The following is a 22,715-nucleotide window of genomic DNA, read 5'->3' as shown; positions in this document are numbered from 1 at the left end:
TGAACGTTATAATAATAGCGAATATCTGAGATTCACTTTGTCGTTACATATTAACTTGTACGATTTTACGCTTTAATAATCGCGTAAATTGATATGTAATTGCTCAACGTTGTGTTAAGACGCGAAGAAAGACGAAGCGTCCAGAAATGTCCAGCTTGACGAATTAAAGAATAAAGAAAATCGATGACTTTACAAACGTTATTTTTGAACATTTACGTTAGAATTTACAATAAATTCGACTGTTCAGGAGACCCCAGGTAATGAATTGAGAAATTATAAAAAATAGAATTGCGATCAGTTTGGCTTCTTAAGAGGCTGAAATATTGACAAACGCAGACAACTTTGGATTCTTTGGTGCTATTTATGAAACGATATAGATATCAGAAAACAGCGATAAATGTAGTACAAAATAGCAAGATGCCGTTTAATCGCAAAATGTCAAAGAAGGCTATCGTGTGAAATGTTAGAAACAAAGATGAATTTCTATTTGACGACAGAATTTCTTTCGGCTCGGAGCAAGCAGTTTCGCAACGACAGTAAACAGAGGTAGTTGATAATTTAGAAATCTCCGGCGTTAGGTGTCCTTGAAGGGTGCCCTTACGCGAAAATCGACCATGGCGGAGTCGGTAGCGAATAAATCGGAAGAAGATAAAGCGCGATTATTACGTGCGCGTGTTTCATGATCGAAAGAAATAGAAAGAAAGGGATACTGTGTTACAAAAATTACGGCTCGATGTTATATCGTTGTTATATTAATATTTTGTAACATCCCTCCGCGTACTGTCCAGCTCGGTGCCTGGTCCCTGCTATTGAAAAATTTATCGTTTGACCAAGATTTCTCCGAATCGAACGATTTAATTTCTTTAATTCCTTTTAGAAATACATTAACGACGATCATATGGACATGCGAGCGTGTAAGTAATCTTTGCGATAAAATGCGTTTCCAGTTTCTTTGTCAAGTCAGATACACAAAATTCGATAGGTATACGTAGACTTTCGTGAATGACTTACGTAGTTGCAGAAAGACATAGAACGCGTGCCTACGCGAATCAAAATTCAAGGAGAATTTCAGAGTCGAGGCATATGTATAACATGGTCGCACGCTGGGCTTACGCTCCGTAACAATGCCCCAACTTTCTCCGTCACTTTCATTTTCGTTGGTCGGTTGGTTGGCTCTCTCGCTTCTCTCTCGCTTGGATTAGGAAATAGCGCGTACCCCTCCACATTTTACCCGGCTCTGGCCCACCTCTTTCTCCTTCGTGTCTGTATCTCGCGCCGTCTTTTTCCTTTCTCCCCCACTGCTCCTATCTCCCACCGCTGGTTTCTCTTTCGGGGCCTTCGTACCGTTTCCGGTCGGCTCCCGCGATTTTAGAAAGGGCCTCCTGCCAACCAGCAGCCCGTATGGTACCTTTACGCTCTTTGGAGAACACCGATCAACGCACCAGCCTCTGTGACCACGGCCTCTTTTTATCCACTACAAAATATATCATTAACTTTCCGTATCGTTACGCGTTCTTTCTTTCTATAATATTTTTAGACGTTTGACGAACGTGTCTCTCGCAGGGATCACGACTGTTGTCCAACTCCAAATTGAGAAAATAACGCTAACGATACGTTACAAGAATTCATGTCCCAGTTTAAACGATTTTCATCGCGAATAATAACCGTTATAAATATAAATGGTTAAAATCTGTATGGTTATTGGTAACCATTATCGATAACGGAAAACAATTTTTAATTGTTATCAATAATGAAACTACCTTTCGATTGTCGACAACAATAATCGTTATCGATGGCGAAAATTTTCTAGTATTACTTTCGGCCATCGTCTAACTTTCTTCTTATTATCCACGACTAAAAGATAGAATCTCCTTTAGACGTGGAATATCCATCGATCGAATTCTCACTTCCAAACATACTACTATACGTATTATAGTTTCAACGTCGCGTCGATAATCAGGTTATTAGCAGCAGGGCCCTGTGTGTTTGGCTTTTAGATATCTATAGCATAGATTTCAGTCGATTAGAAATTTGTCATATAAACTCTATACTTTATTATCCACTATTCGAACAGCGTAGTTGCTTTTTTATTTCAATACGCAACGGGTTTTATACTTTGTGCGTTGAAAGTGAGATTGGAATTAAAAGATTTAACGTAATTAAAAGAGGAAACGCGTAATACGATATCGAGCGTCGAAACGAAACGAAAGATACCTTGAAACCTAATTTGGAATCTTAGTACCTTAACTTAAATTTCCTGGAAAAAGAAGTTGAATCCAGTTACATGGAAGATTCTGATTAGAATCTGAGTTCCAATAAATATATCAAGAAAGAAGATGATAGAAATATCGAGATTTATCGAAACAGTCATCAGGGAACGGAGCGAATGTAGATGAAGGAAAATTTTAATTTAACTCGTATAATTGACGAGATTATTACGATATTACGAGATAACGGATAAATTTGATAATTTCCGATGTTTAATCAGTTTTAATAAAGTATATGTAAGGATAAAGTTATACAACGTTGCCAAGTATTTCAAGTAGTAGGTATTTTTATTTGGTTAGAGATTTAATATATTTGTATATTGAATCGTAAAAGACGATTAACGCGTTACACGTTGACTCGTGAGTTGAGAAAATACGCAACGAACGGGTGAACGGGATAAATAAACAACGAACTAACATTTTTTTTTTAACACGTATATTTCACTTTCCGTTGAAAAATAATGCCGTAAATCGTCGTAGGAAATAATAGAATCTGCACAAATCAACTCACTCGGCGCACCACTATTATTCGCTAGAGATATTTACAGTAACTGGAACTGTCTCATGATCGAGGTCTTTGGTTGCGTTCAGGGGGAGGCGGAATCGAAAGGAGGGCGTTTCGACCTTCTGCTCCGCCGATTTCCTCTTCGAGAACCCTCGTGGAAATTAGAGAAAGAGAGGGTGGACAACATTCACGTGGAGACACGAGGCTTTCTTTTCATTGTACAGAGATAGCGAAAAAGTGTGCAGCGCTAGCCTACCCTGTTCCTCCATTGATAAAATAAGACATCGAGGAAGTTACGATTACCGGATACATCATAGTGACGACGATTTCGTAAAATAAATCGACTTTAGGACGTCGTAATAAATAGTAGCGAGCAATAGTTACTTTAAATAGTAATATTAATTAGTAGTAGTGAAATGCTCGTAGGCAATAGTTACGAAGTGAGACGGTAGATTCAGCTTTTTATAACGCGTCGAAGAGGTATAGTCGAAAAATGGGGCTGGGAGAAAGGGACGAGAAAGAGAGAGTGCGATAAAGTTAATGGTCGTAGTCAGGAACATGCGACATTTACACATCGAGTACATTTAAACGTGTGTGTTACGTCATCTCGCGTCTTATTATGAATTTTTCGCCGCAATTATCGCTGTCGCTTCGATAGTTTTAAAGAAACCCAACAACAACTTTCCTCTTTCCTACGCAGCCAATCAAACATCTTTCTTTTCGCTCTTGCCCATTAACTTATAAACTAAATGTTAACCGTAAATTATTTGATGACTAGACGTCAAGCACAAAAGTGCTACGTCGAATCGACGATGTTAAATTATATTTTTGAAATAAAATGTCTCTTTCGATAAGCTCGTGACTAAGGTTGACATATCGTTAAACAATTAGACTAGTAAAGACTAGAAAATAGCTTTTTATCCTTAAATATATATGTTTGGTATCTTTAGTACCTAAAGATGTACGTATATCTTTCCGCATAAAAATATCCTACTAATTTCTGTTGAAATATCTTACGCTCGAAGAATAGGAGTTGACGGTGATCGATCTACGCAGAGCGTTTCGTCCAATAAACGATTCGTAATTGTATCATAAACGTATTAAACACTAGTTTCGAATAATTCTTTGCGATTTTCCATTTGGATTTACCAGCGCATCGCCTATCGATTCATCCATCGAAATTTATATAAATACTGCTCGAAATTTAATCGAGTAGTAAAACACGAGTCTTCGTACGTAACTTGCCGTTTGTTAAACGCAAAGATGTTTCACCGCGAGATTTACGGTACACTTGTCACGAAGTTGCAACACGCGCGTGTCAAATGATAAAACTAGAGAAAAGTATCGCGGAGACAAACGGTGACAAGTGTCCGCTTCGATTAATATAATAGAACAGAGTGGACGAACGGTGGGAAGAATAAGCCGGACCGCAAACGGTTAAATGCTCAGCGAAAACCACGACATTGCGACTTGTTTGACATGCTGCATAATTTGTGCAATCCGACGCGAGACGTGGATATTTGAAGTGACTTGCGCGGTGTGGCTAATAGGTACATAACTACGAGTACGTATAGTTCGACCGCCCATTTACGTAACAGTATATGCTTATGGAAGGTCAGATACGACAATTTGATTCCTATGTGTCCCGAGCTTCGCTTTTGCTCCCTCCGTCGTTTCGGTTACGATTATATGAAAGTTTCGCAATCGCGATACTTAACGAATAACCATCGAATATAATCGTGATCCAGCGCGCTCGGACGATGCAAGCGCTTCTTCAAAGGAATCGAAAGGATTCATCGAAATCAACGGTTCCGTGTTCCCAGATTGTTTTATCTTATCCATCGAGACACGGAACAGTAGCGATATCCTGCTATTCGGACAAATATCGCTTTATAGAATTAAATTGCGATTAAAAAACATTCCGATAGGATAAAGAGAACACACGAGATAGATCTTTGTTTGATATGTAAGCCGCTTCTTTTCATTCGTCGAGAATCAATGTTGCAACCGATAATAGAATAGCGTAACGTAAATACATTGTAATAAATTCGCACCGATAATCTCTTTGATAAATTATTCTATAACGATGATCGCAACTAAAGATAACGCTGAAACTTCGCAACCAATGCACCGCGAACCTCTCGAGCCTCTTATTAGGCTCAAGGAACGTTAAACGTCCTTGCCCAAATAGAATCGTCTTGATACTGTTTCGTGTCAAAACGGATAATACAAACAATCTCAAATTACATACGAAAATGCATGTAACGTTAGTTTTATAACTCTCCGCGTAATAGGCCTCGATCTTTTTTACGCAATACGACATTCGCATATTTCTGCTTAGATCGTCGCATCATCGAGCTTTTCAGAAAATACATTCGCGATACTGAGTTTATTTCAATTTTTACTAAATTATTCCTATTACGTACTTCGTTCGAGGGAAATTATGTTTACGAGGTTGCGTTTAGGAATCTGAGTGAAATTATTTGTAAATGTTCGCACGTTTGCGAAAGTTTTAATAATCGGAATAATTTCCCGGAAAATGCGTTAGCAAGAGGCAATATACCGTATTCTTGCCTGTGTTCTGTCTCCCCTCTTGCTGCAAACTTTCCCCTTTTCGAGCTCGATGCATTATTTATAAAATCGTTGCAAGCAAATATTTTTCAGGTTAACGATACCACAGAAGTAGCTATACATGCGCAGATAACTTCGTTTATAACTTGCCAAAATTCTAGAGCTGTTTCTCTTATTCCGTACAAAGAGTATATTTTTATGTGATCCAATATCGTAATATCATAGCATAGTCGATATCGCGAATGTACTTGCGAAAAGACACTTGAGAAGAACGCAAGACTTTGTACTCTTTGCTTTGAAATTTGCTAGAAGAATTTTGCACGCGTAGCTGAACAGTCAAATATTGACGCGAATAAAAGCGTTTGAAAATGTCTAAGAAAATAGTCATCCGGTTATTCTCGGCCTTGCGAAGTAGCAGATTCGCACATTTTGATCGAATACAATTTTGATTATAGAGATTTTTGACGCAGTGCTCGAATCGACGAGACCATTTAAGTTTCACGCAACATTTTCTTTCAAGTTTGGCAAGTGAAAATCGTTGTAATCTTTTCTAACATGCTTCGAGATTATGGAAAAGTAGCGACATCGTAAAATTTGCAAAAGAAAGAAAGAAACCAAGGAGAACGTTGCGAAAGCGCGCCTGCGAACCGATGTTGTAACGCGCACAACGGATAGCGGTGACTGCGAGTTCACAGGCGCCGCGTTTTCTGTCACGTTATAAAAAATGTTGCGCGCTTCGAGTCCCTTTTTTTTTAACTGCTATGGACGGATATATCCGCATCGATCTTTCCATCGCCGATCGGGCCGCACTTCGTTCGTTTCTCCGTAATCGAATCATTTTAATCCGCGGAATTGCATCTCAGTCTTGTTCAACCATCATCGCCTGTTTCCATTCACCTGTTTGATTCTCCAAACGGAATTTCGAAAACAACGTGGCCCGCCGATACGCGCCAGAGGGAATGTCGAGTACCGTTGCTGACGATCAATAATATGGGCAGTGATTTTCAATTCTGTACGATTGCAAATGGGCAGTGATCTTCAATTCCATACGATTGCATCTCCGCTTTCGAGTCTCGTCTTTTTTTATCCTTTTTTAAATGAAAAACCACGCCCTTCTGGGCGGTGTTGGTTACTTTCAAAAAATTCGTCATTCATCGCCGAGCTATCTTTATCGTGAGTCTCTCTCTCGATGAGTCTTCGTTTTGATTCCCGCTCACGTTGAATCCTCTTTCTTGCGTTCAGAACTCTCGCGAGGGACGTTGACGGAAAGGTTCCGCGACGTGATTCGAACATATCATTCCAGAATGCTTCGCTGTTTCAAGGAACATCGTGAGACGTTCGAGTATAAATATTTTAAACGAAGCCGCCCAGGGCATCGTGAAAGTCTTGCAGATAGGCGAGAAGTTGAGGCATGGTCGGCCGGTCTCTGGAAAGGCCTAACCAACAGACGGCCATTACAGCGAAAAATTCGTCCGGGCATGGCCTCGGTTGGGCCAGTCGATAACCATCTCGAAGACACGCCATCATTTCGAAAGGATCCACCTCGACGTACGGTTGCTGGCCCATCGTCGCCAATTCCCACAGGAACACTCCGAATGACCACTTGCAAAGAGAAAAGAAAAGAAAAGGAATAATTACTCGTCATCATGTTCGATAAAAGAGTTCACTTACGTTCGTATAATTTTTAGCAAACGAACGATATAGCGTTTATTACTTTCTCGCGGTTTCATCAAATCTGCGATTCTCGATAAAATGTTTCTTTTTATTAAAATTCGAAACTACCGAAACTCCTCGTTATTTAATAATCTTATCCATTTTGTCCATTTGTATGTCTTTATATCCGTAATAGCTTCTTTCAACGTAAAAAAACGCTCTTCGATAATGTCACTTGAAAATGATTTACTTCGTTACAAGTATCTACTTTCATATTTTATGTATCAGTGTGATAATATCGTAACAAAAGTTACAACGTATGTTATATATGTATCTTTCACGATGTATAAGCAAATTTAAATAGGTAACTATTTATGGAGTCGCTTCTCATTTAAATAAATTTCCTTTCTACGTTTTAAAGAATCTTTTTTCCTCGAAGAAGCGATCCATTGGTACGAAATATTTTTTTTTTTTCTGTTTCGTTTAAAAACGCATCATAATTTAACCTATCGCACGGATACAAATTTGGCCAAGTATCTTTTTTCTTTTTTTCTTAAATTGATTATTCAATCAACCTGTGTACAATAGAATTCCGTTTATACGTGTTGGTCGAAACATAACGCGAGAGAGCATATAATTTATATAATTCCAATTCATGTGGTAAAAATCAATCGATTCTCTCCATCAGCTATGATCAGAACATCTACTTTAATACAAATATTTGGATCACCAAACTACAATAATAATTCTATGCTTCGTAATCATCATACTTGCGTATAGTGGGAATATCAAGAACCGATTAAATTAGTTTTTGAGAGGCGATACGCCAGCGATTTTCAACTAGAGTGCGTAGAATGCCGCCAACTATTCGGTTTACCTTTCTGTGTTTAATACAAAAACGACTATCCCGAACCAAATATATTATACTTCTTGTAATTTTAGTTGTCTTTCTGTTGACTTTCGCTAATCAGTTTATAGGTGCCACGAGACGAATACAATTAATATATAATAAGATATAATACGAATAAAATAAAATATAACGCGACGATAAGACTGACATTTGTAATGGTCTATAGACTGGTCTTGTTGCTTGAAACGTTCTTTATGTTCGAATTCTTGATTTCTGAATTAAAAGTCAAATTCAGAAATTAGATTCTTCGAAATTAATAGAAAGGCGTCTGACGTTAATATACGTAATAATATTTCACTTAAAGATGTATACGATAATATACGTATGTATATAGTATATAATAGATAGCAAAAATAATCTTCCAATAGATAATTTAAATGTATATTAGTCTACTGATTTTATTAGAAAATTCAGTCGTTCGTTATCGTTAGGGAGTGGTGGTACAGCTTCAAAAGTTTATTGGAATTCAATGCGAATTATAGTCCGTACCACGTCCGTCGCCGTGCTATACTGATTGTGCTGGAGAGTCTCCAAGGCCATCCAACGAATGGGTCTGTTCTCGTTATCACCGAGACAATGGTAATCCTGAGGGAAGAGATCTCGCGCCAAAGCCGTATCAGCTAATCGCACGCGAAGACTGCTTGGCTCGATCAAACAGTTTCTGGCAGCGATATCCCTGGAAACATATTGTCGGTTATACAGGATGTTCCGAACCTTCTTTCCAGCCAAACTTTGTGTCAGCATGTTCTATAGTATAAATGATACAGATACGAGAAAGCTATTATACAGGATGATTTGGAAGCCGTAACATAGACAGAAAAAATATAGTTACTCGCGTAACTTTTTTTTTGCTTTTTTGCATACGCTCCATTTACAATAGGCTCTTTCTGTACCATGATTTTCAAATCATCTTGTATAAATATATATCAAAGTACGTCATTTTAATTTCTTTGTCTTTTCTTTGTTTACCTAACACGTTTAATTCTTATTCTTTAGTTATTTAATCGAGATAGATAAAAGATTTGGAAAGTCTGCTAAATTGGCCTGCAATTACAATGTCGGCATATAATATATTATAGTTACTATACATACGCTTTATTGCAATTTTTATTCGCGCATTATCTTTCAAGCTTCAAAGATACGATTGATTAACCACAAATATATTTTCGCATTCGTCGATCTTATGAAAACAGTACTTTATAATTCCATTTGAGAAGCAGAACTCATTTACACATTGTTTGCATAATTTACACCTACTGGCAACGAGTGGTATTCGTGTATCTTAGTCACTCTATGTGACAGCAATTCAGTTCACATTCTAGTCAATCTACCGAATAGAGAGATACGTAGACGCAATCACCTGTGCAAGAGCCCTCGACCGTGCAAGAATGCCCCTGCTCTAGCAACCTGCGCGCCAACGTGCACCAAGTCCCTGGTCCCAGGATGATGGTTTCCGTCGGTAAGGTACAACTTCAAATTCAACTCGCCTGGTGAACTCGTGTATGCCAATAACGGACAAGAACTATCCAGGCAGGCGGCGGCGAGCGAAGCTATGTTTGCATGCACTAATCCTGCCAGCTGCGAGCCCTCGACCACCAGCAAAGAGGCTTGATAAGCCGATGCCACTTCTAAAATGATTAACACGATCTCTTATTAATTCCTCTAGTAATTTCTATTATCTTTCATGTTATCGTTAACGCGTTTGAAAATCGTAAAATTTAGGCTATAAGATATTAAACAATTTACGATAATTACGATTTTACGATTATTTTTGTTGTCTTTAACTAACAGGATATATTCATTTTGTAACAGATTTTGTTATTTAAATATTTTCCTCGTTTCGTTTAATCGTTTTCTTTTTTCGTTCCGTTTTACGAATCTGCGGCAGATACATGATTTTCTACCTTATCGCGCGTCGCTAGCCTAGAGTAGTACAACTTGCGTTCAAATTTGAACACCTGTACGCATAATTGAAAATTAAATTATCGAATAATATTTTCAATTTTTCGTACCGATGTTGATAAACTTGTTTAATCTAGCACGTAAACATACGCATATAAATCACATTGCAACATTTTATTCAATTTCAATTAAAATATTAAATATCAAAATATCGTTTAAATACTTTAGCAAATCGTAAGTTACTTAAATATGTATTATAAGGAGTTTTGAAAGTAAAACTTATGTATAAAAAATCTTTGTATAAAAGAAATCTTTCATCATGTTATTATTAATATCGTGTTGGTTGATAGAATGACACATTCTCGAATTTGTCTGATCGTAAAAGAGGTTGGAACATGAAGCTGTTGCAACCTACTTACGTAGTTGCGAAACGTTTCAAGATGTTCTAACGATCAGTAAAGATGTTCCAATTAATTTAAAAAGTTAAGAAGAAGAAATATTTTGTACGATATTGATTTAAAACGTCAACGACTCTCTTACTATTCCTAAAGCGACGAGTCGTTGCTATTGCCAAAGCCCGATATCACGCCTCTCCAACACGATACTAATACATCGATACCTGTGACTGTCTTTATGATGACTTCTTGTTCACGGCCGACCAATTCCAAGGTACCTTTGTAGACGCGTCCGAAGGTGCCCTCCTGTACGAGATTGCGACAGTAGAGCGCAGACCTCGATACCGCGAGTGCCCTAGCCTTCTCGCAAGGATCGGTCGACTATAAATTAACAGACAGGACACGGAGGTATTAAGCCTGATGCGCACAGACACCAAAGAGATTCCTAAACAATTTGCAACCGTTCTCGGCGTCTCTCGATCGCGTCACACGGCGTCTGCATAATTCATCAGAGAACAAAATCCCTTCGCGGGGGAACTCATTAAAAAAGCATTTGTCGCCTGTAACAGGATACGAAAGAGGTCGCGAAGTCCCCGAAGGACAAGAAGAATGGCAAGAAGAAAAAAAGAGAAGGACCGGCTTCCCTTCGCTCCTTCCCCTCTTGCCCCACGTCCGGCCGTGTCATCGTTATATCGTCGTTTCCATCGTAGCCACATTCCCCTTTGTTCCTCAACGGTTTTCCAGCGGTTCCTGCGTTGCGAAGCGTAGGACAGCTCCGACGGGGAGCAAACAGGGCTGCAGGGAGACCGGTTATTCATTAATTTCAATTTTCCGGAGTTTTGCCTTCGGCCCCTCCCATTCCATTTGCACGCGTCTACGCGTGCACCGAGTTTTGTACGTGTACGTGCGAGACCAGCGACACTAGCGAGAAAAAAAGAGGCAGAAGACGATGGAAAACCAGCTGTGAGAAGCATTGGCGGCGTGTAAATTATCGGAGGGCGTGCCCGATTTGAAAAGTAACGCGATCACCAAGTTGAAAAGAAAGATTTCCCGAGCCGGAGAAGGATGTCGCGGTTGAGATCATTCGTCGAAACTTCGAGGACAACGTTCGACGAGAATACGGCTGGCTAATATCACGACTTACCGTGCTCTGTAATTCTTATCCGACGCGACGACAGAAAAAAAATCTACTTCCAGCTAGCTTCTTTCTTCCGCTTTGTCCGCTGGTTTTCATTACCGCGTTTCGTTCCGCTCGTCGGTCTCATTCTCTGTTCTCCTCTCGCCGGTTTCAGTTTCTCCATTTCTAATTTTCTTTATCGCTTTTCTTTTTTTTTCTTCTTCTTCTTTTCGACGCGAGAGAATTCTTGTCCTGCTCGTTTTTCGCTTCTACTTTCTCTCTTTTCCGTTTGTTAATGAAAATGCAATGAGACAATTTAAAATCGGCTAGCGAGCATGCCGAGAGACTTATAAAGGACCGTTGCGGAATTCGAAGCGTGGAATTTGGAACGCGGAATAAGCTTATAAATATAAATAGAAACGAGAAGCGCACCTTTGTTTAACTGATAATCGCAACGCGAAGCGACACGGGCCGGTGCGGTGCGGTATTGAGAGAGAGAGAGAGAGTGAGAGAGAGGGGCGGGGGGGAGGTTTTCCGGTAGTTGACGGGACGCAATAATTTCGTTATTATGGAAAGCAAAGCGGATGCTTCCATGTTGCTTTCGCCATGGTTTAAACGCGATAGCCGGCACCGCTGCTAGGCACTTTTAATTATATTGTTTGCAACCAGTAACGAGGTTTTCTATGGCGAAGTGAATTACGCCCGAATGCGCCGTGTGCTATAAAAATAAGACGCTAATGATGTTATCAAATGCTTCGCTTTATTCGTCTATATAATGCAGCAGTGATTAGATTATTAGAGCACTTTACGCGCAAGTTACGCTTTTGTAGTTTAATGCTATGACGCAGGCTTTATCAAACCGCGTAGGAAATCGGCTATAATGCATGGTCTCTGTTTCAAAATTCTGCTTCGTTTGTTCCACGTTTTTCTTTGTGCGTTTGTAAAAAGTGTCAAATAGATCGATTCGCCAGAGTATTATATCACTGTCATATACATATACATATACATCATATTGACCATAAGTATGGTATATATAATATTAAAGGTATATATAAGTATGGAAACATACTCGTTATGTTTATCGGAAAATTCTAAATTCCAACGATTTTAATCGGTATTTCATATTACAACGCACATATCATGGGAATTAAATAACAGATTTACGATGAAGTAATACTGAAAGTAAAAGCAGTGAAAATAAAAATATCCCACCTGCTTGTACTAGATTATATGTGTAAAACATCAGTAGGTATCCCTCTTCTCCTTTGGAATCTACGAGAAAATAAATGGAAACGACCCGCGCTGTATAAACTTTTTTAACCATCTACGTGTGGCAATGTGATTATTAAACAAATAAGTAATAAATAAGAATAAGATATACGTAGATGACAGGTTATCGTATAATCTTAAGAAGAAGGAAATTGTCGCGTGGAATAACTCGTTAAAGTTCTGTAGGAAAGATGTTTTTCGATTGATATCGCGTTTCGTATATATCACGAGTATACGCTGCTATTACAATTCGATTGCAAATTGGAAGCAAATATCGTGGGCGACAGTGGAAAATGACGCAAACGTGGTAAATGAGATTTCGGAAAACGAGTAATAAATATTATCCCCCAACGTTGATTATTGTTATTTGTTTCGTGCCCGGCCGCATGGCGATTGCTTTGCTCATCGCTGAATTGCTCATCGAAGCAAATCAAATTTTTCAATGCTAACAACTTCGTCCGACGCATAATTAACAAGCGGCTGCTATTAGTTTGAAAAAACGGATTCGTAATTGCCGCGAGAAACGAATGGGAAGAGGAATTGAACCGGCTGCAAACGTATTTTTTTTTTGTAATGAATGTAGACTGACGAGTCGCTTTTATACAATCACAATCGGTCTATTGATTTAACGGCGCCAGCAGCGAACTTTTTGCTGGACGCGTACGATGCAGCAATTCGATTTATTTATCGAGAGGGTCTCGTCAAACGTCGTCGTTTGTTTCCCGTTCGAGTCACTTTGAAAGCATCGTTTTTAGGCGCCGCCTAGCCTCCTCGTCACGAGGGTCGTGTTTGAAACTTTTAATTTCAATCCGGCTAATTAATAATACAGTTTCCGATTTAACTATATTAAACCATCGACCATGGGACGAAAGGCGATATCGTTCGGGTAAACCAGAGAATCGACTTATACAACTTATTCGGCGCGTTTAACGGTGACAAGTTTAAGAGCTGACTACGTTGCTCTTTAATTCTCGGCTAGATAGAATTTTATTCGGCAAAGAAACGACGAAGTAAATCGATAAGAGAGGGGAAAGCGAGAGGATATAGAAATTGAATGACACGTGTATCTGGCTTAATCGAGTTCGATTTTAGGAATTTCGATATCGCTTGTAAGAACCGACAGAATTTATTAACTTGAATAAATGGGAGCACATATTAAAGCTGAAGTATAGAGTAACTTTACAACAAATTTACAATTTACGCCAGTGCGTTTAAGTCGTCGTGTTCGACAACTGACGTTCGTACGATGGTACGATATAGATACTATCAAAGCAATTTGAAGATAAAGCGAAGACACTCGACATTTCCTTCTGGTACCGAAAGTTTTCCAACGTTTCTACGTCGTCCGATTATTTTTAAACGGAATAAAAGTTCTTAGTTACACAGAATCCACCTAGAAGCTTCACGAATAACTACAGGAACTGTTTAAATAATTCAAAGCTTCAATTTCAGTACACGACTTTACATCGAGAAGCTTGATCGAAGATAAAGCGACAAGAACTTCTTGAGGCAACGCTGACCCGAATCGTCGATTCGAGGACCGACATTTACAATTAAGATACAAAACGTTAAATACGGGCTATCAGCCTATGCATGTTAAGCAGTTTTACCGTAGCTTCGTCGTAGTGTAGTTTCGCGCACCATCGACTACGACTATTTTCTTATCTTTCTTTCGATGACGAAAGGATGGTTGTTCTCCGCGTCTATCGGGAAAATCAGGAGGAAAACGCATCTGTTCTGAAACCGAAGGTCCCCGGTAAACAGGAACAGTAATGGCTTCTTCAGCAATGGGATCTCAAGCGTATCGTTTTACAGGAGGGATAAGACGTTGCTGCATTACATGACTGGCTGAGTTTGAAGAGAGCTGGCGAACGAGCGAACGAGCGAGCGAGCGAGTAAGCGAGGGAAAGGGTGCGGAATCAGGGCGGAGGATAAGTTTTCCCTAAGGATCGTGGTTACGTACAAACATATGTTTGTGTGTGTGTGTGTGTGCGCGCGCGCGCGCGCGCGTGTATACTTGTATATTCGCGTCTGAGGTGCGCGTACTTACGTCTGTACGCGTTTGTATAAACGCTCCTCTCTTCGTGGTTCTTCGTGTCGGTGACGCACAGTCGCCGGTATAGCAGGAGGGTGGCGTTTCAGACGAGGACACCGAGGGTTCAGGCATACGCGTATACCCGGTAAATTGATCCAAGATCAAAGCCGAAACAATCACAGGACCCACTTGCAGTTTCTCTCTAGCTTCTCTCCACCTTTCACCCTGATTCACCCCCTTTCTCTGCCTCTCTAACCGCGTGTGTAACCTTCGTCCGTCCCCTTTGCCAACCTCCTCTTTGAATAGCCGAGCACAGGTGGTACCGAGCCGTTTCTTTTTCCCGGCAAATTAATGTAAAACGCTCGTTTCGAGCCGGAAAGTGCCGGCTAGACTTTGTTACGTGAATCGAGCCATGCCCGGCTGCTCTTTCTAAACTCCATTGCATATTTATTCGACATTTGCGCGATCTCTGTTTTTTCCTCCTCCTGCTTCTCCCCGTTCTCTTCCCTTCTATGTTTTCTTTGTTTTCGTTTTAAATACGCACCAAGCGGAAAGGCGAGTCACGTCGAGTCGTTAAAGAGGTTATTATTCTAGCTATTTCGCATTTACGGCATGTCGTGCCCCGTACGTCCAGAGATTTTCATACATACATACGTTATTCGTCGATGAATTTTTATCGTGCTATTTTGTTAAAATTGCGGAAATCATGAAATATTTGTAGAATCTCGTGCAATGTCGTATCACGAAATGTTCAATCACTAGTAACCTTATCTTATGTCTCTCGTTTACAGAAAACTATAATTAGTTCAAGGAATTGGCTACTTTTACCACTGGCACTGAAGTAGTAGTAGTAGTATACACTAGTACAGAAAGAGATAAGAACTACGATAAAATGTACTAAAATGTGAATTTCTTTCCTAACGATAGCACAATTTTTCGATAAGTCGCTCGAAGAGAAGAGTTCTTATCGAACAAAAGTACATCGTCTCCTTTCATCACACATCCTTCGATTTATGTACTTGATTCCATTGAAATTTGAATTCTAAGCGATCAAAGAGATCAGCGACTGAAGCGTGCCTGGTCCGAAAGCAACGGCACAAGCGAATAGAGGGATCGTGTTCTTTAATGGAGAACGCGAGAAGGTGAAAGGGCGAAAAGAAGAAGTCACGACCTCGCAGCACCCGCGCCCCGTCCTCGTCGTTTCACCGCGTCGCCTCTATACGTCTTCTCGAAGCAGGATAAAAATTGTAAATTGTCGATTTATTCGCTTTATTAATTATTCACTCAAGCACCGATGATCGATTACACAGTTACACTCGGTTTCCCTTTGTACTCACGTTGGCATATAACGAGGGTCTTATATTTCCATTTATATGGAATTAAGAATTCAAATTAGGCAACGACGATGATGGTTTTTTAATTAAAAGAATAATATCACAGGAAAGTTGCGTTTCTTTTAATCGTCCGTCAAACCGTCTAACTATATATATGTATATTAATTTCCGGTAGAGATTTATATTTTACCTTCGATCGTCTTTCGTGCCAATTTGCGTCAATCGTGACAAATCGTGTAAAAAGGCAGTGTTTGGATATATAATCTTGTGCCTGAATGTAAAAAATTTCTTTTCCTTAGTTTTAATAAAATTCTTTGCCAAGTTAGCCTTCCACGAGGAAACATATTTTCCACATTCTATAGATAAACTGGATCATTTGTGATGAAATTTAATTTTTCTAATATCATTTTAAGCTCCGGGGAGATCTAAAATACTTATCGATATTAATACGTTAATTAATGCGTTATATAAGTATTTGCTACATAAAGTCGAAACTTTTCGAAATTTCGTATAGATCGTCGACTCGCTGTTCACGGAGAATTAACTACGTATCTTTGCATTATATCGAACTTTGTCTTAAATTCCCTTCATATTCTTCCAAATATCGCTTTTGGGACACGAAGAGAAAAATTTATCCGACCGATAACCTTTGCACACTTCTGCACGGTTCCAAAGAATTCCAGGTATCTATGACCAACGAAATAAGACGAATAAAATGATTCTTCTTCGCGAAAGTCGCGTGGCAAATCAAGTATCGGATTACATGTAGACTCAGGACCAAGAAAAGCAGATCTTACCTTTTCCTCCGGGGGAATTATCTCCCCGAGGAGGACGAAGCAGGAAGCTTGACAGAAGCAACAAGAGGCAACGGGAGCAAAAGGGGGAAAGGATGCGAAGGAAAAGGGTTTTATCACGTGTACCAATTTCTGGTGAACGGTCGTGTGTTCGCTCGGTTAGAAGGAAGTTGTAGGTTGGCAGGTTCGAAGCAGCTGAATAAAGAGCCGAAAGGTTTGAAAGCACTGGGTGGAGAAAGTTGTTGGTAGAAAGTGGCCCCTACGACCACAAATTCGATAAAGTTTTTGAATGCACCTCTCGTCTCGCACGCGAGGCCAGACGAGACCGGCCACGCCGGAAAACAGAATCGCCTCGCAGTCTTCGTTTTCGCTACTGAAAGAACGACGTAGAGAACGAAAAGAGAATGCAAGACGGAGTTCGCGAGGAAGATGCAGCCAGGATAGAAAGAGAAGGGCCGTGAGAAAATCGAATTTCTCTATGAGAGTTCCTCATCTACCCTTCGACTTTGTTTCGCGGACTGCTTCGCCGCTTTTAAAGCCCATTACGCTATTCGAAGAAACACGATAAGCCGACATATTGAATTGTCCAATCGTATACGAGAGTCATAGTTTACGAGTTTGCGAAACATTGTTCTTGATTCATTGACACACTAATTTTTTCGCACTAACACGTTCCTACATACGTATCTCGATAATAATTTCTTTGTCTTTATTGGTCATAGATATCTGGAATTCTTTGAAACGTACAGTGACGCGCGAAAGTTTCCGGTCAGATAAATAAAAAGAAATATCTTTTTAATTACCGTTACAGTAAGAACAAGTAAAATACAGCGCAACAGATAAACACTGTTATGTAATTACATAATATTAATAAATAAAAAAAAAAAATCTTTAAAATGTGGTTTCACTGGAGTTTCGATATCGTTGGTTCACCACATTTGAGAACACGATAATTCGTATTTTCTATTTTTTTTTTTTTTTTTTTTTTTTTTTTTTTTTTTTTTTTTTACAAGAGAAGCAGTTTTAAACTTCGGTACGATCGGTCAATCGATTCGATATTATCAAAATTGCCTCTTTATTTAGCTTTGGAGCTAAACATGGATTTTTCATCCGTTCAAAATTTCTTAAACATTATTTATCGTAATATTAAATAATTTTTGTTTCTGTTTTGATAATTATGATAATTTTCAATTGTCATCAATTTGAAAGGATCGACACGATCGAGAGATTCATCTAAAGAAACAAAAGCATTTCTCGATTCTAGAGAATCAAATTAAAGAAGTAAATATAATTAAAAAATTATTCGAGATGTTTTCTATAGCGAATTGTAGTATTTCTTATTTGTTGCGTCTTATTTGTTATGCGTTGTGTGGAATTCTTCGCCTCTCGCAGTAATGCTTCAACAAGTAGCATGAAACCATCTCTGTTACAAAGAACCTCTTCGAGTATTTTATTTCGTCTCCCTTAAACGATAGAATACGTAAGCATTAAGCTTTTTTTTTTTTTGCCGAACATTTGCCGATCTCTCTTTGCTTGGAGTTGCGTCGTACCTCTTCTCGGAGCGAATATATCGTCTCGATACTTTAACGCGTTTTCAAAAATTTAAACCAACTGCATACGGTCTCCGTAAAATCGTATATCACGTTCAATCAAATATAAAATTGATTAGATCGAAGCAAGGATGTTTCGCGACACGTAAGGCAGGGCTACACTCGGTTAAACTCGGAAACTTTAGAGGCAACTCGGCATAGCATCTCCTGCCTGGAGAGTTTCACATTCCCCCGGTTCGAAACCAACGTATGTAGGTACTTAATGCAATATCTTGCCGAAGTTTCCGTAAAATGATTTTGCACTATACCTGGCTCAGATGCGTCACATGGCTGGAAGCGTAGTAACTCGCTCTGGAACCGCAAGGTCTCGCATAGAGTGGCTCTAGGTCGGCAATGGTTGCGTAACTTCCGGAATTCGCGCTTCCGGGTCGTGGGTCGACTCTAACCAGGACAGAACTTCTGGCTAAGCCGCCGGTGTCTGCCGCCGAATAGCTACAGCAGGGCAGTGTTTTCCTGAAAGAACAGACGATCCTGTAGTCACCGGTTAATGATTATACACGAGGCTAATTATTTCTACGATGCACGACATGCTTTGCACCGGGAGCCGAGTTGCGTGAGTTATAATCGCGAGAGACACTTGCTACCGCTGCGCTGCTGCTAGCTTTTTCTGCCTCGTCGTTACTTTCATTCTAATCCACCGAATTGCCTTTGACACCTCGATGCTTTTAAGCGAATTTCCAAATAACGCTGGAACAAGGATCACAATCTCTCGTCTACGATCAAATATTTTCCATTTCTTTTCGATGTTCTAATGGCGTACTATTAACGTATTATTTAAAAATTTTTTGTTCAAAAGTTTAACCAGAAAGAAGTTATAAGTTGCCGGTGAAATTCATATTATGTAACGAAATTGTTATAGTTCCACATTTTTATTTCGATGTAATGATAATTTATTCTATGAGGTAAAACAGTTCTTTCTTGCGATGTTAATCAGTTTCAGAATCAAGTTTTATGACTTCGTTTATTATTCACATCGAGTTTCACGATGGTCGTTGGTTTTTTCCTGAAATTCGTAACTCGACGTAACAGAAGGTTTGCGAGCACATTCGGCAGCGTATCCGGTATGATCGATCCCGTGAAAAGTTCTCGTAGCGTGTGAAATTACCGCTTAGCCTGCGGGGAAAAATTTTCAAAGAGGGTCTCGTTCCCCTTTGCAGCGAGATATTAGAGCAGAAAGAGGCTCAAAAGCGGCGAGATAGAAGACGAGGAGAACGATAAACGGAGGTACGGATACCGAGAAAACTAAAATACCGGGAGAGAATTCGCGGAGGAACGGTAATTCCGATATTTCGTCGGATTTATTGGCCGTTTTGCGCATGTAAATCCACTACCGCGATTCGCCAAAAAGGTGAACGAAAAAGAGAAACACATTGCGCCAACGATTTCAAATATTCCACGCTCGGTTTTTTTCCCCAATTCTTTGTATTCATGTCCGAGGACGGGCTTATATTTTATGCCGTAGTACGAGTTCGGATTTAGCATGCCCGATTTACTTTATTTCGCTGCTAGTGACACATTCGTGCGCGATAATTTCTGTATAAATACGTAGCAAATACGTAGCCGTAATTTATTGGCGCATTAAATTAAAAAACGCTGTTCAATTTGTAACGTTCACAGTCGACTTTATCGCTACAGGCTACTTTAACGTCGATACATGGATCGTTATGCATGAATCACTGTTTACATCCCGTTCAATTTATTCGAAGTTAATGACATTTCTGGAACTAGTTGCACGTTTCAACGACACGTACATAAAAGCTGCTTTAGTTTTCTTGTAAATTTTCAAACGTATATAATTCTTATAAACGGATGTTAGTTATTCCGTTTAATTATCCGACGTTTAAGATCGATAATAAGATCTTGATATTTTTACTTTAAATATTCCTAACGATAAATATACGTGATATGTGATATTTTATGTCTTTTAATATAGCTGATAATCGACGATAAGAGAACATTTAATGGGTAGTAGTTGCCTATCGTATTAGAACTTCGCGGTATCGATATATTTCGTATGTACCGGTCTAATGAGATCGTAAACTCGATACCGTATTAAAATAAAATGCTATACACATTTGCTGCGTAAAAATATTGCCAAGAGCATCTACTGTACATGGGATATAAGGAACAAGCGCGAAGAAATTTCTTGTCTCCGTTTGTGAATGGAATATTTCGCCGCAAAGGACAACGTTGTCTCGTCCAATATCAAAATCGTGCTTTGCGCGTAGAGTCGAGATCGACATGGTAACGGGAACGAGGGTGCAACGGTGGATGCTGTGTTTACTCGAGCGAACGGATGTAAAATCTGTAGCCTCGCCCCCGAAGGAGACGTATAAGGGCAGGAGAAGAAGGATCCTCGTTTTGCCGCGCGTTATCAGCCTGAAAAGACTCAAAAGAGCTAATATATCCCTCGAGAGACAATTGGCCCATGCCGTGCCGGGACTTCCCCAAAGCGAAAGACGCCGCGGGAAACGAGGTAAGGAGGCATTTTCAGAAGAAGAAGGGCTACTTCTGTCTCCCCTTTCTCCTAAAATTTCCTTTCCATGAAAATATTCCCCATATTCCCTGTCGGGGGACCATGATAAAAGTGCCCACTCGATGTATTAAAATTTCAGATTACAGCCTTAGTGGATGTGGACGTTTGAAGAATGGTCGAAAATTCATCGAAAACTGTTATTGGAACTGCAACTATCGTTACTTCGCGAAATGAAAACGAAACGAAATGTTTCGGTTAAACGTATTCGCAATGTACTTTTTAGTCAAATGTAATATCTTAATAGAAGATACCGTCTTTGCAACTATGTTAGAATCTATGTAAGAATCGATGGTTCACCTAATACTATTTACAAAATATAATACGCGATATTACATATTGTATAAATGTAAGAGTAGAATGTACTTTCGTTAGATACGCGAGTTTTGTACGATTTCAAAAAAAGGTTCAGCAAAAAAGGAATATGAATCGAAGGTATGATAAAACATGGAAAGTTTTTTGTTCGTTCGTAATAATCGAGCTATAAAAGTAAATATCTTTTATGACACGAAAGGCATATCTTCTTCGTTGTGGGAATATCGTAATAGGTAGATAATGCACATTTCTGTGTGTAAAGATTTAACGCCGCCCGCTTCGAAATAAAATTCCGTTTCCCCTACAGATTTTACAGTTACTTTCACGATAAATATACCGCTACCAAGAAGTAGGAGGAAAAGATATTTGCTAGAATATATTGCACTTTTGAAGTTGCGAATTAAGTTTTAATTAGAAATAATTTCAACAAACTATTTTTTGAAAAATCACACTTTCCGCTATTTCGCTGTTGTAGGTCACAACATTTTAACGTATGCTGATAGCGACACAAAGTAGATTCTCCTTATATGAAAATATTCAAGAAATTCGAAAATTCGATCTCAAAAACTATTTACATATCGTTTGCGCGACAGAAGTCTATGATGAATAATTTATCACTTCTCAATTAATATTATTACCTTTCGACCGATATTATTAATTAGTAAATTATTGTACAACAGACTCGTGGTGTAACGTAATGCGATGATTTACCGAATTGTACGATCCAACTACGAATCGTAAACCCTCGTATCTATAGAGGTATTTTATAGAAAAAAAACCGTAATAACCACACAAACAAAAAGTGCATTTCGAACGTGAAATTATCAGATAATTCTGGAAATAATGAATTCATCCTTATTATGATTAATTAATCGTCACGTTGTTATACTACGTTTGTTACAACACTCGTCTTTCTAATCTGTATACTTACGAACAAAAAAAAAGGACATTCGACGTTACTTCAACGCGGAAGTGAAAATTGATATATTTACGAGTCTGACATGAAAAGGATAATACGTTGAATGAATAATACATTTGAACACGACGATGCTCTTGGCCATAAGAGTCAGTAGTAGAAAAGGCAGAAATAGGTACGTATTAAAATTAGCTCGGTAATATTCGTCGTCAAAAGGGGTCTCGAACTATTTGCTTCTTAAGAAAAATCCATGACGAGGAGCTTCAAAAGATTTAATAATGCCCGTCAGGAGACAATTGATCTACTTTGGGGGAAATCGGAAAGGCGACGTACAAAGGAAACGAAGATGAAAGGTCGGTGGAAGTTTTTGCCTTTTGATCTCGTTTTTATAATTTTATCGTGCAATGAGATTCGTTTCGTCGATATCGGGCGATCGAGCAAGAAAGTATTTAATTCGTTAATACCAGATATAACGGAGTTTCAATTGAATGTGTAATTGAAGTACCTACTTACGTAATCTAGAGGCTCTCCTACCTACCTACCGTTAAGTACATTTCTCGTACGCTCGAGCGTTAATACGTGTATTGCA

The 22,715-nt window shown here is 39.1% G+C and overlaps 1 protein-coding gene across 3 annotated transcripts in view; it reads right to left on the bottom strand.

Annotated features, from left to right (window-relative positions):
• Positions 1–3,502: 3,502 nt before the first annotated feature.
• The window catches only part of LOC100649815 (tyrosine-protein kinase Drl), a 104,976-nt gene continuing 85,763 nt past the window's right edge, over positions 3,503–22,715 (bottom strand). For all 3 annotated transcript variants that reach the window (XM_048409137.1, XM_048409139.1, XM_048409138.1), the window contains 5 exons: positions 18,611–18,815; positions 10,428–10,584; positions 9,267–9,534; positions 8,396–8,582; positions 3,503–6,945 (listed from right to left, as the gene is read on the bottom strand). In XM_048409137.1, coding sequence (XP_048265094.1) covers positions 6,697–6,945; positions 8,396–8,582; positions 9,267–9,534; positions 10,428–10,584; positions 18,611–18,815 — 1,066 coding nt within the window. In that variant the 3' untranslated portion in view covers positions 3,503–6,696. The remainder of the gene's footprint in view (positions 6,946–8,395; positions 8,583–9,266; positions 9,535–10,427; positions 10,585–18,610; positions 18,816–22,715) is intronic.

The sequence above is a fragment of the Bombus terrestris genome, chromosome 10 (genome assembly GCF_910591885.1).
Source record: "Bombus terrestris chromosome 10, iyBomTerr1.2, whole genome shotgun sequence".
Taxonomy (NCBI): domain Eukaryota; kingdom Metazoa; phylum Arthropoda; class Insecta; order Hymenoptera; family Apidae; genus Bombus; species Bombus terrestris.
Note: the sequence above shows the minus strand (reverse complement) of the source record. Positions and strands in the feature narration are given on the sequence as shown.